Consider the following 16,093-nt stretch of genomic DNA (forward strand, 5'->3'; position numbering starts at 1 on the left):
GTGACCACGGACCACTTCTCAGTTCCTATGCTTCCTGGCTGATGTTTTGGTCACTTTTGAATGCTGGCGGTGCTTTCACTCTAGTGGTAGCATGAGACGGAGTCTACAACCCACACAAGTGGCTCATGTAGTGCAGCTCATCCAGGATGGCACATCAATGCGAGCTGTGGCAAGAAGGTTTGCTGTGTCTGTCAGCGTAGTGTCCAGAGCATGGAGGCGCTACCAGGAGACAGGCCAGTACATCAGGAGACGTGGAGGAGGCCGTAGGAGGGCAACAACCCAGCAGCAGGACCGCTACCTCCGCCTTTGTGCAAGGAGGAGCACTGCCAGAGCCCTGCAAAATGACCTCCAGCAGGCCACAAATGTGCATGTGTCTGTTCAAACGGTCAGAAACAGACTCCATGAGGGTGGTATGAGGGCCTGACGTCCACAGGTGGGTGTTGCGCTTACAGCCCAACACCGTGCAGGACGTTTGGCATTTGCCAGAGAACACCAAGATTGGCAAATCAGCCGCTGGCGCCCTGTGCTCTTCACAGATGAAAGCAGGTTCACACTGAGCACATGTGACAGTCTGGAGACGCTGTGGAGAATGTTCTGCTGCCTGCAACATCCTCCAGCATGACCGGTTTGGCGGTGGGTCAGTCATGATGTGGGGTGGCATTTCTTTGGGGGGCCGCACAGCCCTCCATGTGCTCGCCAGAGGTAGCCTGACTGCCATTAGGTACCGAGATGAGATCCTCAGACCCCTTGTGAGACCATATGCTGGTGCAGTTGGCCCTGGGTTCCTCCTAATGCAAGACAATGTGGCTGGAGTGTGTCGGCAGTTCCTGCAAGAGGAAGGCATTGATGCTATGGACTGGCCCGCCCGTTTCCCAGACCTGAATCCAATTGAGCACATCTGGGACGACATGTCTCGCTCCATCCACCAACGCCACGTTGCACCACAGACTGTGCAGGAGTTGGCGGATGCTTTAGTCCAGGTCTGGGAGGAGATCCCTCAGGAGACCATCCGCCACCTCATCAGGAGCATGCCCAGGCATTGTAGGGAGGTCATACAGGCATGTGGAGGCCACACATCCTAATGAGCCTCATTTTGACTTGTTTTAAGGACATTCAGCCTGTAGTGTGGTTTTCCACTTTAATTTTGAGTGTGACACTCCAAATCCAGACCTCCATGGGTTGATAAATTTCATTTCCATTGATAATTTTTGTGATTTTGTTGTCAGCACATTCAACTATGTAAAGGAAAAATTATTTAATAAGAATATTTCATTCATTCAGATCTAGGATGTGTTATTTTAGTGTTCCCTTTTATTTTTTTGAACAGTGTATATATATTCCATATTGCCCAGCCCTACTAGTTGCCTAAGAGCTAGAAGCATAGCTGCCCTATCTGACTTGCATTGTGATTTTGGCTTCTGGACAATGAAAGAAAGTTGATATGAAAACCAATAGAACCGGAGAGAAATGCTGGTTAATGGCTTGAGGAAGTATTCATTAAATAATTGCCTTCATATTTCTATGGATGGATTTTCGCAAGGCTACTTTGAAGCAAGGTAAGACATGCCTCATTATTTGAAGTAAAGTAAAATGTTCAGGTTTTTAACAATTCTACCTCAAGCTCAAATGGAAAGTGGTGGGAGGCGTGCTGATAGTCAACGGTAGGCAGGCTATAGCCTATGCATCCGAATGGGAGGCGTGCTGATAGTCAACAGTAGGCAGGCTATAGCCTATGCATCCGAATGGGAGGCGTGCTGGTAGTCAACAGTAGGCAGGCTATAGCCTATGCATCCGAATGGGAGGCGTGCTTTACGAGTTGAGATAAAAATTGCTCCTTTTTATTCGTGGCCAGCAAAGTTTACACGCGATTGCATTTAGAATTTGTATTTGTTGCGCAATGACTGGGCTTTCAAAAGCAAGTTTCACTCCAGTACCCTATAGGCTTTGAGGAGCAACTCTCACTCTGTCTGACAGGTGGTAGGTTATTCAGCTCCTCAAACTAGGCTCTGTATGCTGTGCGCATGTGATAAATAAAAGGCATGACAACTAACGAAAATACACACGCCAATTTAATTCCACAAAATGTATGAAAATTAACCTAAAGCCTGGTAAGCATGAGTGGTCAAATGTATTTTTGGTGGCTAGTCATTAAATTCCTTAGTGACTAGGCAATCAGGATAGATAATAAACAGAGGAGCAGTGTGTGTGTCATCATTATGTATGTGTGTTGGGGTAGAGTCAGTGAATGTACATGGAGCCGGTGCAAGAGTCTGCAAATAAAAAGGGGGTAAATGCAAATAGGGTAGCCATTTGATTAACTGTTCACCGGTCTTGTGGCTTGGAAGCTGTTCAGGAGCCTTTTGGCCCCAGGCATGGCGCTGAGGTACCGCTTCAATGGTTTCAGTAAGGATTGTTGTCGGAGTGAACATACTTTTCTTCCACTCCTTTCAATCAACGTGACCATATTACCAAGGGTGATGAGTGTTATCAAGCCACATGTTAATGCAGATGTCAATTGGCATCTGAATGGCAAGGCATTATGATTAAGCAATAGGGCCAGGAGTGTGTGGTATATGGCCAATATACCAAGGCTAAGGGCTGTTCTTAACCTCTACAGTATCGGTGTGTGTGTCCCCCGCAGGCCGGTTGAGCTAACGTGCACTAATGTGACCATCATGACGTTTTAAGTATGAAGAACATATGAGATTTACAATTTAAACTTTCTGCCAATATAACTGCACTGTCCAATTTACAGTAGCTATTACAGTGAAACAACACCATGCTATTGTTTGAGAGTGCACAGTTATGAATTTAAATGTATTAATATACAATGATTCATTGGATCAGTCTAAAACGTTGCACATACGCTGCTGCCATCTAGTGGCCAAAATCTAAATTGTGCCTAGATTCCTAAGTCATATATTGGCCTTTTCTCTTGCATTTTCAAAGATGATGGAACAAAAAAACGCATATGATCTTTTACCAGATCTAATGTGTTATTTTCCTACATTACTTTCACATTTTCACAAACTTCAGTGTTTCCTTTCAAATGGTATATGCATATCCTTGCTACAGGCAGTTAGATTTGAGTACATCCTTAAGAGGTTTTCACGACGCAACGTGGTGTATAAACTGGTTGTGAACGTAATTAGAGCAGTGAAATATATATATATATACATACACACACAGTGCCTTGCGAAAGTATTCGACCCCCTTGAACTTTGCGACCTTTTGCCACATTTCAGGCTTCAAACATAAAGATATAAAACTGTATTTTTTTGTGAAGAATCAACAACAAGTGAGACACAATCATGAAGTAGAACGACATTTATTGGATATTTCAAACTTTTTTAACAAATCAAAAACTGAAAAATTGGGCGTGCAAAATTATTCAGCCCCCTTAAGTTAATACTTTGTAGCGCAACCTTTTGCTGCGATTACAGCTGTAAGTCGCTTGGGGTATGTCTCTATCAGTTTTGCACATCGAGAGATTTTTTTCCCCATTCCTCCTTGCAAAACAGCTCGAGCTCAGTGAGGTTGGATGGAGAGCATTTGTGAACAGCAGTTTTCAGTTCTTTCCACAGATTCTCGATTGGATTCAGGTCTGGACTTTGACTTGGCCATTCTAACACCTGGATATGTTTATTTTTGAACCATTCCATTGTAGATTTTGCTTTATGTTTTGGATCATTGTCTTGTTGGAAGACAAATCTCCGTCCCAGTCTCAGGTCTTTTGCAGACTCCATCAGGTTTTCTTCCAGAATGGTCCTGTATTTGGCTCCATCCATCTTCCCATCAATTTTAACCATCTTCCCTGTCCCTGCTGAAGAAAAGCAGGCCCAAACCATGATGCTGCCACCACCATGTTTGACAGTGGGGATGGTGTGTTCAGCTGTGTTGCTTTTACGCCAAACATAACGTTTTGCATTGTTGCCAAAAAGTTCAATTTTGGTTTCATCTGACCAGAGCACCTTCTTCCACATCTTTGGTGTGTCTCCCAGGTGGCTTGTGGCAAACTTTAAACAACACTTTTTATGGATATCTTTACGAAATGGCTTTCGTCTTGCCACTCTTCCATAAAGGCCAGATTTGTGCAATATACAATATGATTGTTGTCCTATGGACAGAGTCTCCCACCTCAGCTGTAGATCTCTGCAGTTCATCCAGAGTGATCATGGGCCTCTTGGCTGCATCTCTGATCAGTCTTCTCCTTGTATGAGCTGAAAGTTTAGAGGGACGGCCAGGTCTTGGTAGATTTGCAGTGGTCTGATACTCCTTCCATTTCAATATTATCGCTTGCACAGTGCTCCTTGGGATGTTTAAAGCTTGGGAAATATTTTTGTATCCAAATCCGGCTTTAAACGTCTTCACAACAGTATCTCGGACCTGCCTGGTGTGTTCCTTGTTCTTCACGATGCTCTCTGCGCTTTTAACGGACCTCTGAGACTATCACAGTGCAGGTGCATTTATACGGAGACTTGCACACAGGTGGATTGTATTTATCATCATTAGTCATTTAGGTCAACATTGGATCATTTAGAGATCCTCACTGAACTTCTGGAGAGAGTTTGCTGCACTGAAAGTAAAGGGGCTGAATAATTTTGCACGCCCAATTTTTCAGTTTTTGATTTGTTAAAAAAGTTTGAAATATTTATGTTTGAAGCCTGAAATGTGGCAAAAGGTCGCAAAGTTCAAGGGGGCCGAATACTTTCGCAAGGCACTGTGTGTATATATATATATATATATATATATATATATATATATATATATATATATATATATATAATATATATATATTCATTTATTTACATAAGCATGGGATACGGTCTGATATACCACAGCTGTCAGCCAATCAGCATTCAGGGCTCGAACCACCCAGTAGATATGTAGATAAACAAAAGGCACCCGCTTGCTTCAGATTGGTATTTCTCAATGAAAAAATGTGCAAGAAAACAAGTATTCTCTCTGAATTTCAAGACTTAATTGAAAAATCCCTACAGTCGACCAATCACCAACAAAGGGGCGTATACATTTTTTAGGTGCGTGTCTGAGCAGCTGAAAAACCTCTTACTAACCTCCTACTAAAGTTCAAAACAAACGAAAATTGTTTGCACAAACTCTTCCGAAGAGTTTCGGCTGGTAAGCGTGCGAACGCATTAAGCCATAGATTGCATAATTTCACTGAAACTTTGACTTCAAAGAGGTTCAACTGAGCACTGCTGTCAATAAACAACTCTAGCCTGATTGCCAAGTAAGACCTATCCACTCCTTGGAATGAAATTTGACCCCTTTCTCAACATTATTTTTGAACACTCTGGAAACCAGGTGGGATGCCACCACATTGCGACACTGCCATGTCAGATTAGTTTTCACGTGGCCCTGTTCAGCCAATTGCATTGAGGTCAATAATGCCAGCAATGCCCAGCCATGGGGGTTGTCCCAAAAGCCAAACTTGGTGTGTCCCTACTTCTTGTTACTGTGTATACAGTTAGCTTGAATGTTAGGATCATGACATAGTTCATGACATAGTTCACATGATTACACACACCCTGGTCAGAAACTGTGCCCTAAATATCAATATGATCAAAGATATGCACAGGGACTTGTTTATCCACAGGACTTGCACGTAGTCGGGCAGCTGAAGATGGTCTATCTTTAGGCCTGTTAGCATGGGTGCAAAGAATCTGGAGTTTAATTCACATGAAAAGGAAATGACCCAGGGCACAAGTCCACAGGCGGCTTTAACTTTCTCATGTGACGATAAAAATATTAAAGGTCCAATGCAGCTGTTTTTATTTATATATCAAATCATTTCTGGGTAACAATTACTGTGACTTGTGTACAATTTAAAATGGTAATAAAAAAAAGAAACAAAGACTAATTTCTCAAGGAAGAATTTTTCGTTTCAGGCTTCACCCAGTTCTTCTTGTTGTTTATTCACATCAGTAGGAAATATGTAGGCTACATTGATCTATTTTCAACTAATAGTGTATTTCTTTTTCTCAACAGTATGAAGTGAAACGGAACTGAATTTTTTTTTGTACTATCCGCAACTGCTTCTTCAAGTTCAGATCACAACGAAGAAACAAATTCAAGAGAAGAAACATCCCAAAATGAACAAAGTCGCAACAACTCAATAAAAGGAAAGGCTCACTTCAAAGGAAAATATAGAAGCAAACAAAACGAAGAAACAACCAAAGACAAGATACACAGCTGCCCAATCGAAACACACTCAAGAGAAACAATCCTTTGCCAAAATTGCAAACCCGAGAACATAACTGATCTGAGACCAGAAGTTTGTGCCTACTCAACAGCTTTGACAAAGCACACGTCCCAACGCTGCTCCCAGCCCTCCTCACCTCACCGCACCACCGACTCACCCCGGGGTGCTTAGAGGGCTGCTGTCTGCTAGTTTTTTTCCTTCTCATCCCTTTAGCTGTCTCTCTATCTCCTTGTGCTCTGTTCATTTTGTTGATTTCAAGCAGTGTTATTGCACCTGCGTTTGCCTCCTTTTTTATTTAAATTTTTTATATATGCAACTTATATGCAGAACTTGTGCCAGAAACCTGCAACAAATACGTGGTGTGTGTGTGTGTGTGTGTGTGTTTTGAAGAGAAGATCTCCAACATCTGCACAGTCGTTAACGTTCAAGACCACACCTTTTAAGACGCCAAATCAAGGTAGGTCATTTTATTTCTTTACACACTTATTCCATAAATGTGTTGGGGCAGCTGAATTTCTATTGCAAAGCTTAGTAGGATTTTTAGAAAAACTCTTTAGTTTTATTTATTTTTATTTTTTTATGGCGCATGTCTGAATGTGTCCGAGGTCTGTAAAGGCATCCTCTATATGCCCAGCCATCTTGTCCATCTCCAAAGAAATTTACACAAACTGAAAAATATCCTTTACCCTGTATGAGGCTTTTACTTATCTACACATATCAAGGACTGATTTTGATAGGACTCAATTGATACACTATTCCAGCAGTTCACAAATGCATGTATCAAATTACATTTGATATAGATGTCATATGAAATTAAATCTAAGAAGGGGAAAACATACGCTCCCAATTTCTACTCTGGTTCCCTGCTGGGCTGTCATAGGGCAGCAATGTAGATATTTATTTGACTATGAAAACAAATTATCCACTAAATGTCCCAGAAATCCTTCTTGACAAAACAATATGCTGCTCTTGTACATGTGCACTTGTGCTATAATTTTAACGAAGATGGTATTATTCTGTAACTTGCTTTGGGTCACTTGGTAACAAGCCATATTAATTGCACCAACTCTCGCAGAGAGATTTAGCGCAGTTGTGAAGTAGTTCCTTTTTTTTTTTTTTTGTAGCCATAGGCGTACTTCATTTTGGAAGTTGTTTTTAGCAAGCTTTCCTCTGCCTCTTTATCCTACCCCTCTACCTGGTCCCATCTAGCCTTATGTTCCTTTGTCTCCTCACACCCACAGACCCTTTCCCATGATTGACACTTTGCTCACTGGCTGACCTTTTTGCCTCCTTTAAAACATTTTTTTCCCCCCTTTTCACCCTTGCAGACATCTACTGGGTGGTTTTTAAAAAAAAAGGAAAATAACTAGAAAAATCAAGGCTTTCAAGCAAACCAGTAATCAAGTACAACAAAGGGGTGGAGTTTGACTCAAGTTTATGGAAAAATATGGGCAGCCCCTGGAAAGGCTTTGTCGAGTTTACCTTGCCCGCGTCGCCGCCTGCCGCGTTCGTTAGCGCTGACCTGAGCAGCACCTCCCCCGTCGGACTCAGCCTGTCACCGTACGGCCGATCCGTAAGTTCCATCATCCCCACCACTTCCTCCCTCCGTCTTCTCCCCCCATCGAACACCCATTCACCCACCTTGCCCTGCCTCTCTGCTCTGACTGGCTTAACCTTTCCATTCCTCTGGACTCAGAGACTAGCTTTTGCTCAGGTGCAGTGTAGCAAGTACAGGGTGGTCTAAAGGTTACTGGGAATTTGGGTTTGTTTCAAATTCTGTTTTACCCACCACCATTTATGTAAATGAGGCTGTAAATGCTTTGTGCCATGCCCCATGTCCCCTTAGATTAAAGGTGTGGGATATGGTTAGTGTTGTAATTGCCATCTTATGTAGACAATATAAACAAACTGTTTGATCAGTAACTTCTGTGTAGTGAAGACGGTACAGAAGACATTTGACGAGACTTGGGAGAAAATCTGTTTGGCATTCTTCCTCAAGTAATACTAGACTGAAATTAAGCAAATTTATAACCAAGAGAGGTTAGTTTGTAAGACGAGTTGATTTGGAAATGCGTGGAAACAAGGTTGCTTAATCTGAAATCTTAGGTATCAAAACAGCAAATCAAAACATTGAGGCCGGATCACTAACTACTAGTAAGTTCAACTCTGTTAGCATTGATGCTTTGCTAGGAAGGGTGTTTTTACAAACATTTTTGAGCTGTAGTTAGAATCAGTTTGATTATTTGTTACATCTGTATTTTTTTTTTTGTCCGGTTCTTTTGAAATTTAGTTAAACATAAATTCTTGAACAAAACCACATGTCCATGCTAGTCCTTTGTTTACTGGACAAAATGCTTCTGTTAAATCTATCTATGATTATCATGAAGCGTCACTTTTGTGTCCCAATTGTCATTGCTTTTTGAGGGAACCACAGTGCGTTGTTTTTTGCGCCCCCAAGTGTGGATGGTGTTCACAACAGGCCAAACGAACTGAACTAAGTGGGTAAGCGCACCAGAGTTCGGGAAAGATTACGCCAAACCCATTTGGTGTGAAAGCCCCCTAAGGTGACGAGGCTGCTCTGGAACTGTTCATGTAACCAACTATTACCTTACTGTGTAGATGCGCTTCTGTCTAACCAGTCATAAAAAATATTAATGCAAGTAGACCGCTGATTAGCCAGCTCAGCCAATGAGCCAACAAATAAAATCACAGTGAATTGCTTACTGACAAGCCCTTAACACATTTTTTCTTAACTGCATTGTTGGCTAAGTAAAAAAAATAGATAAGTAAATTCAAATAATTAAAGAGCAGCAGTAATAAAATAATGACGTTCTGAGGAAATGGCAAGCATCTTTTAAACTGTCTGTTTGAGATACACATTTGAGGATGTGTTTTTTTTCGCCAAATAATACTTTGGCCACGAGTTTTGGACGAGTCAACAACATTATTTGGGCAGAATATTAACTTTAAAAAGTGAGATTAACTGGACAGTTGCACTTTATTTCAGGCAATAATAATGATATAGCATTTCATGAGTTTCATTCCACTTCAGCAATTACAATGTTACATGACCTCCTTCCTCTACCTTTTTGTTCCATCTGTCCATTCCTTCAAATATACTGAATGGCAAGTGCTTTTGTATTATTTTAGTTTGATGGGGATGCTAGGTCTTACTAAAAAAATGTATGGGTTTCTCTTATGGAATTCTGATTCTCAGGGTCAGGATCGATCAGTGTTTTTATTTGCCCATCACTTTTACAGTTAAAGAAAGCTTAAGAATATAACTTAACTAGAACACTGAGGTGTAATGGAATGAAATCTGTGCTCATGGTTAAAACCACAGCTCCAAGTATCTCTGAATTCCAAATATCTTTTGACTCCCCTCCCCATCCAACCAGTGTGACCCAGCCCTGACCCCACTGTCGGATATGGAGAGAGTGCACTCTGAACCCCCTTTGGCACGTAATAATGCCTCTGCCACCTCTGTGGTGGCTATCCCCCGCTCGTTCTCGGTTTCCCACAAAAAACACAAGCGGACACCCCTGTACCGGAGATCAGTAAGTGGGCATGTTGTGTGGGCATCGCATCGGTTGCACCCACAATGATGGACAGCCCTGTCTGCTCCTGTGGTCTCCTTTGGTGACGTTTGCTAACCGCACGGTTTGATTGTTTTGCAGTGGCTCTTGATGACTGATTATTGCTGTGCTTTGAAGTCATATTGTAGCATCCCAGTTCATCTTGACTTAATGTGCAAGTCAATGGAAGAAGGCAATGGTTTCTATAACCAACTGATTTTGCACGTATAATGTTCCTAACTTTGTCAATTTAGGGGTGCTTGTGGATTCAGTTGTGATTGTAACAAATGGAGTGAATAGAAGTGCATGCTTCTCTTGAGCCAACTAGAAATGACTACCGTGTGGCCTTTATTTGTAGTGAATTAGGGTTGGATGGTATCCAGCTTTCCATACCTTCAAACCGTGCCTGTGCCAACCCGGCATATATGGTGTTACCGCAAGGGGCTTTATAAAAATCAAAAAAATCAAATGCCACTTCTGGTTAAAAGTACTAAAGAATCCCCATAGAGAATGCTAACGAGAGCATTGCAAACATTTTGTACAGTTTCTGACCTAAATTATACAAGTAACTCAAACGCTACTACATTAGCAAATCAAATGCACAACTGCAGAGCAGTTAGCACATTTTAGACAAGTTATAAGATATCTATCTGGTAAACATTTAGTTGTGAATTTCAATATGTAATTGGATCACCTGGCGCATGCTGCACGACAGTGAGTGACTATAGGCGCTGGTCTCTCGTCGTGTGCTTGTAAACAAACCCCTCGTGACTGGGGACAACCGTAAGATACATAATGTGACTGGTGAAATGAAGAACGCAATGTTCTTTTATCTCCTAACGTATTGCACAAGTGGACTGCAGGTATTTACTTAAAAGTAACTACAAATATTCAAATGTTTTATATAAAATAAAAAAAAGTTGAAACAGTATTGAAAACCATCCCGTAGCTTTTTCCAAATACTGCAGTATAGGGTATATACAGTATACCTCCCAAGCCTATAGTGAATAGTTTTCATGTCGATTCAGACCAATCTGGGGTTGGCCAAATGTGCTTCCCCTGGAATTCACAAGATAGGGGAAGTGTCAGGTAACAGCAGAAAGCTCTTTGGGTTAGTCTCTCCAAACTTTGGTTCAACCACCTGTCGGGAAGCACATTTTGGGTAGGGATTGGTCTTTGTAGATGTGTGTTCACTAAATGCATGTTTGGGTAAAATAGGTCCATTCTGTGTGTGTGGGAGTTTAATTTGTCAATTAATTGTTCTATCATACATTTACACAATCCCACTCATAAACTCACATCCGCTCTCAATCTTAAGAGCTGTGTTTTGACTGACCTTTTTGATTTGTTCAATGAGTAACATTCTCCGTTCTTGTTCTGTTTAGATGAGTTTTGACCCTGGCATGCTCCACAATGGGCACACTGCGTTTGCCAATGGCACAGCGGTGGGCATCAGGGAGACTGGCGTGGTGGAGAAGCTGCTCACCTCCTACGGGTTCATCCAGTGCTCGGAGCGGCAGGCGCGCCTCTTCTTTCACTGCTCCCAGTACAACGGCAACCTGCAGGAGCTCAAGATAGGAGGTGAGAGGCCAGGGCTTCTTCTAGTCATTTAGTAGTCTAGTCTCATCCACCAGCCTTCTACTAAACAACACAACTTTTAGGGGTGGTTTCCCCAGACACAGATTAAGCCTAATCCTGGACTAAAGCATTTAAATTAAATTCTCCTTTTGAGTTTGTTTTTTAGTAAAGGACTATGCTTAATCTGTGTTTGGGAAACTGCTCCTTAATGTTTATCTGGTCAGAAAAAGAAAAAAAATCCCCCTAAGATATCCTGGGAGCTGAGTGGTGACAATTGATTTCTGCCTCAATCTCTTCACAAGATACTGTGGGTAGCCTTTAAGTCGATTGAACTCTATGAATGTCCGGTCAGTATTTGGTGTGGCGCACACATTTTCTCAAAACCCGTTTTTCTTACATCTCTCTCTGCCTCTCCAGATGATGTGGAGTTTGAAGTGTCCTCAGACAGGCGTACTGGCAAGCCCATAGCAGTGAAGCTGCTTAAGATCAAACCAGAGGTGCTTCCAGAGGAGCGCATCTCGGGCCAGGTGGGGCCAGACTCGCACGCCTCTCCATTTACTGTGCTGCATGGTTATATTCATCCAGTTAAGGAACACCATTTTACTTTTGGTTCTTTTCTTGTCCGTGTCACCTCAATGTTGGTGTTTGTCAGTTGGGTTTATGTTCAAGCTCATTGTAAACCTTTGTTCATTTTTGTTCATTTAATAGTTTCATAGATGCGTACATTCTTTATACTAAACCTTTCTCCCCAAGGATTTGAATCTAATTCTAAATCCACATTTGTCTTTCGATTATTTATGTTATTGTTAGTATCTCCGTTTGTCTGAAACACTAGGAATACCATCTGTTTCCATGGAGATTTACAATGGGCTTAACTTTCCTTGAAATACAATTTGTGTGGTGTTCAGGGGTGGAGGTGGGATTTGATGTTTAAACAAAATAGAAAATATAGAATTGTACATAGCATAAATCTTTATCCAGAAAGTCATTCAATCGAATAAGCTTGATTGGATGTAATATTTTGATATCCATTGAAGTCTTTTCTATTCGCCTTCTCTTCAATTTGGCTTCTCAAGCATTTCACATCTCATGCAGTAGTATCTACAGTACGTAGCCCTTTGCTTTCTTGATATACTTTTGAAAATCAACCAGTTTGTCTTTTCGCTTACCTGATTATTTTAATGTATGCAATCTAATTAATTACAATGATTGTAGTTAGGTAATCGTGTTTGTCTGACTCACCCAAATGCCATTCTTAACCATCTCCTCCCCATGTGGTTCTTTCTGTCCGTTAGGTCGTCTCAGCGATTCCTACTCACCTGGATGGCAAGTCTGCTCCAGGGCAGGTCCCCACTGGCAGTGTGTGCTATGAGAGAAATGGGGTAAGACTGTCAAATGGCCTAAAGAAAGAGACATGTCATGTCAAGGCTGGTAGTCAATGTAATGTAAAGTATGGATTCCTTCCCACGCAGGAGGTGTTTTACTTGACCTACACCCCAGACGACATAGAGGGCAACATGCACCTGGACACGGGAGACAAAGTCAGCTTCTACATGGAAACCAACAAGCAGTAAGTTGTTTTTCTTTAAGTGTCTTATTGTTTCCCAAACAAATTATCTTGAGTTTCACAATTTTTACAATGTTTGATTGCACAATACCGTAGCCCTTTCCTCATGCCTATCATCTTATGTGTGTTTCAGCACCGGTGCAGTCAGTGCACACAACATTGTCCTGGTTAAGAAGAAACAGATGAGGTGCCAGGGGGTTGTCTGTGCCACCAAGGTAAAGCCACACTACACTGTTGTGGATCCCTGGCTGGACATTGGCTAGTCTACCAGTGGCGGTTCTAGACCATTTAAACTGGGAGGGCCAAGCTGGGGCCAGTTGTACTGTTAGAGAGGCCAGTTACATTAGACGTTATTGTTGTCATATAGTTTTCTTCACTGCATTGCAGGCATTAGCAGGCAAAATACCATGTTCATAATCATTCAACAATTTATTTGCATCTCCATTATAATTTCCATTTGCATTACATATTCAGTATCAGGTTTTTGTGGGGTTTTTTGCAAAAAAGATCAGCAAATTCATCTAGACTCAAGGCCTTTGCCCGCCTTGACTCAATACACCTAAATTGCTTAATCTGACATTGTGGACCTGAGAAGTTTTCACCAGCTTTAATGCAGAAAAACTCTGTTCACAAGAAGCAGTACTAACAGGGATTGAAACAGCTATCTTGCACAGTTTAAAGAGCTCAAAGAAAACTTCTTTATAAGGCTCAATGAATAATGCCAGCTCTACTACACTGGGGGGTCTCTGCATGCCACTCTGTATTTTCCTTTCTACAATTCTTCTGAACTGATGTAGTTCAAGCCCCAAGTCCTCAATATTTGATTCATACATTCTAGCAAATGGAAACAGGGACTTCTCTTTGAGAAACACATCACTTGTAGGGTTTGGATGACATTCATTATGTCACAGTTTTTGATAGGGAACCTTCTGTTAAGCTCATTGAGCATATGATCTAAAACAGGGTAGAAAAGGGTTGTACCAAAACTGCCCTTTTCTTGTTCTGAATCTGACCTCTGACCCACTGTACTGAGTACACAGTCTCCATTAAATTGAGCTTAGCTTTTTTGGTCGTTTTGCAGGGGGGGTGTATTGCAGTATCACATTGCTCAGCTGTGCTCAGCTGTGTTCAACACTTCATTCCATAGGTCATCAAAAAATGACTCATTCCTGTAGTCATTCAAAGTTTTAACTAAGGCTTCAACTAAATCAACAGCCAGGTCAGGTCAAGTGATGAAGACTGTAGCATATCTGATATAAATGTTGCTTCTCCAAACACTTTATGGAGTGTAACAAGGCACATAATGAATTGTAAATCCATCTGTGCAAGCAGACCTCGTGCCTCAACAGATCTGTCACCATTGTGTTCTTGGACTATGTCTTGTAGGTCTCGCTTAATGGCAGGTAATCTATCCGTAATAATATGTAAAGCCATATATCGAGATGCCCAGCGAGTGTCACTTAGTCTCTGAAGCTCTGTAGGTGCACCTGGGTACATCTCTTTTTGTATGCTAAGCCATTTTTGATGCACATATGACCCAGATGTGAAGACGTAAAGTCTTTCTAGTAAGGAGAAGAACTGTCCGACCTCAGGGACAGCTTTGACTGTATCCACTAAAACTAAGTTTAGACCGTGTGCACTGCAGTGAATGTTTAAGGCATGCTTTGCTTGTTCTTTAATGCGTGCCTGGACGCCTGAATGCGTGCCACTCATAAAGGAAGCACCGTCATATGCTTGGCCTACTAGGTTGTTTTTGTATTCAAGACCATGACTTTCTAATATGTGTATGATTTTGTCAGTAAGCCCTGCTGCATCTAGTCGATCAGCCCATTCAAAGTGGAGAAAGCTCTCATGGACAGCTCCTCTGAAATAGTACCTGAGTACTAGAGATATCTGCTCCTTTTTTTTAAAACATCTTTTGTTTCATCTGCCATTATGCTGAAGACCTCACTGTCTTTCACTTCTTCTATCATTTTGGTTCGAACCATGTCTGCCAAACAACTCAGAACCTCATTCTGAATCTCTTTGCTTGTATATTTTGCATTATGAATGTAAGTCAACCTTTTTTTCACAGTTGTGTCATGCTTAGCTATTGTTTCTAGGATTGCCATGGAGTTCCCTTTATTGTCTTACTCTGCAGACTCATCATGTCCTCTTTGCAATGTTTTTGTGTGGCTGTAAGTAGTAGTACTTCTCCTATTGTTTTAGTCCCTATTTTCTTGAAGCTGCTTGTTGTGTTCCTTGTTTAGGGCATTTACCAGTGTTGCATTACTTTGTACAGCTTTCTGATAGTCTCTCCATATAATCATTGCTTGTTTGTGCTGCTCAAACCTTGCATGAATTGCAAATCCCCCCTCTTTGTAAGTTGCCTTCCAGTTGTTAAAACCCAATTGTGAATCAAATACAGTCTCTGAGACTTTGGGAGGGCTAAAATGCCTGCAGGCGTAACCAAACAATCAGATTTTTTTAAATATTTTTTTTATTCAAGCCAGGGGTGGATATGGTGCCAGGTCGCCTTGAGCTCCTCCTCCCGTCCCCATCAGAGTTCTTGGGTATATGTTCATCATTGGCTGTGCCAGTGGTTCCTCTTGGGATTTGCTGATATCTGCCAAAGAAAAAAATATATAATTAAAAATATCTATATGGGTAATTTTAGATATACCATTGCCATCAGGCAACTTCAGAAATCCATCTGATATCTATATCACAAGCCCAATAGCATGTTAAATAAGAATTAATTTCAATCACAAACCGACTCATTTCTATACACCATATAAACTGACTAATTGCACTGCTTTACAAGTAACCACAGATTTATTCAACATCACAAACCTGATGGTCCACTGCTTGTGGAAGCACGAGGCTCCTCTGTTGGTGTCTCTCACTCAGCCTATACCTCAGCCTCTCTCTCCATCTGTCTCACTTTCCTGCTCTATGCCTTCACTCTCAGTCTCTCTCCAATGGATAAGTCTTCCTGCTCTCTTTCTGCAGGCTCTCTGCTCTCTCCACACCTGAACCATCTGTCTCACTGTCGGCCTTGTATTTTCTTTGGAAGAAGGACATGATGTCCTTTCTCTTCATTTTGGTGAAAACTAAAGAGCAAAAACAATGGGGACCACGCTTATTAATTAATTTACTTAAAATAACTGA

The 16,093-nt window shown here is 41.5% G+C and overlaps 1 protein-coding gene across 17 annotated transcripts in view; it reads left to right on the forward strand.

Annotated features, from left to right (window-relative positions):
- LOC110492252 (cold shock domain-containing protein E1) overlaps positions 1–16,093 on the forward strand; it is a 37,491-nt gene that overhangs the window by 12,215 nt on the left and 9,183 nt on the right. For 7 of the 17 annotated variants that reach the window (XM_021566399.2, XM_021566400.2, XM_021566403.2 and 4 more), the window contains exons 2-9: positions 6,010–6,680; positions 7,552–7,796; positions 9,622–9,780; positions 11,184–11,379; positions 11,794–11,960; positions 12,672–12,758; positions 12,828–12,946; positions 13,077–13,158. In XM_021566399.2, coding sequence (XP_021422074.1) covers positions 7,671–7,796; positions 9,622–9,780; positions 11,184–11,379; positions 11,794–11,960; positions 12,672–12,758; positions 12,828–12,946; positions 13,077–13,158 — 936 coding nt within the window. In that variant the 5' untranslated portion in view covers positions 6,010–6,680; positions 7,552–7,670. The remainder of the gene's footprint in view (positions 1–6,009; positions 6,681–7,551; positions 7,797–9,621; positions 9,781–11,183; positions 11,380–11,793; positions 11,961–12,671; positions 12,759–12,827; positions 12,947–13,076; positions 13,159–16,093) is intronic. The other 10 variants (XM_021566401.2, XM_021566410.2, XM_021566409.2 and 7 more) reach the window with 8 other exon arrangements.

The sequence above is a fragment of the Oncorhynchus mykiss genome, chromosome 16 (genome assembly GCF_013265735.2).
Source record: "Oncorhynchus mykiss isolate Arlee chromosome 16, USDA_OmykA_1.1, whole genome shotgun sequence".
NCBI classification, from domain to species: domain Eukaryota; kingdom Metazoa; phylum Chordata; class Actinopteri; order Salmoniformes; family Salmonidae; genus Oncorhynchus; species Oncorhynchus mykiss.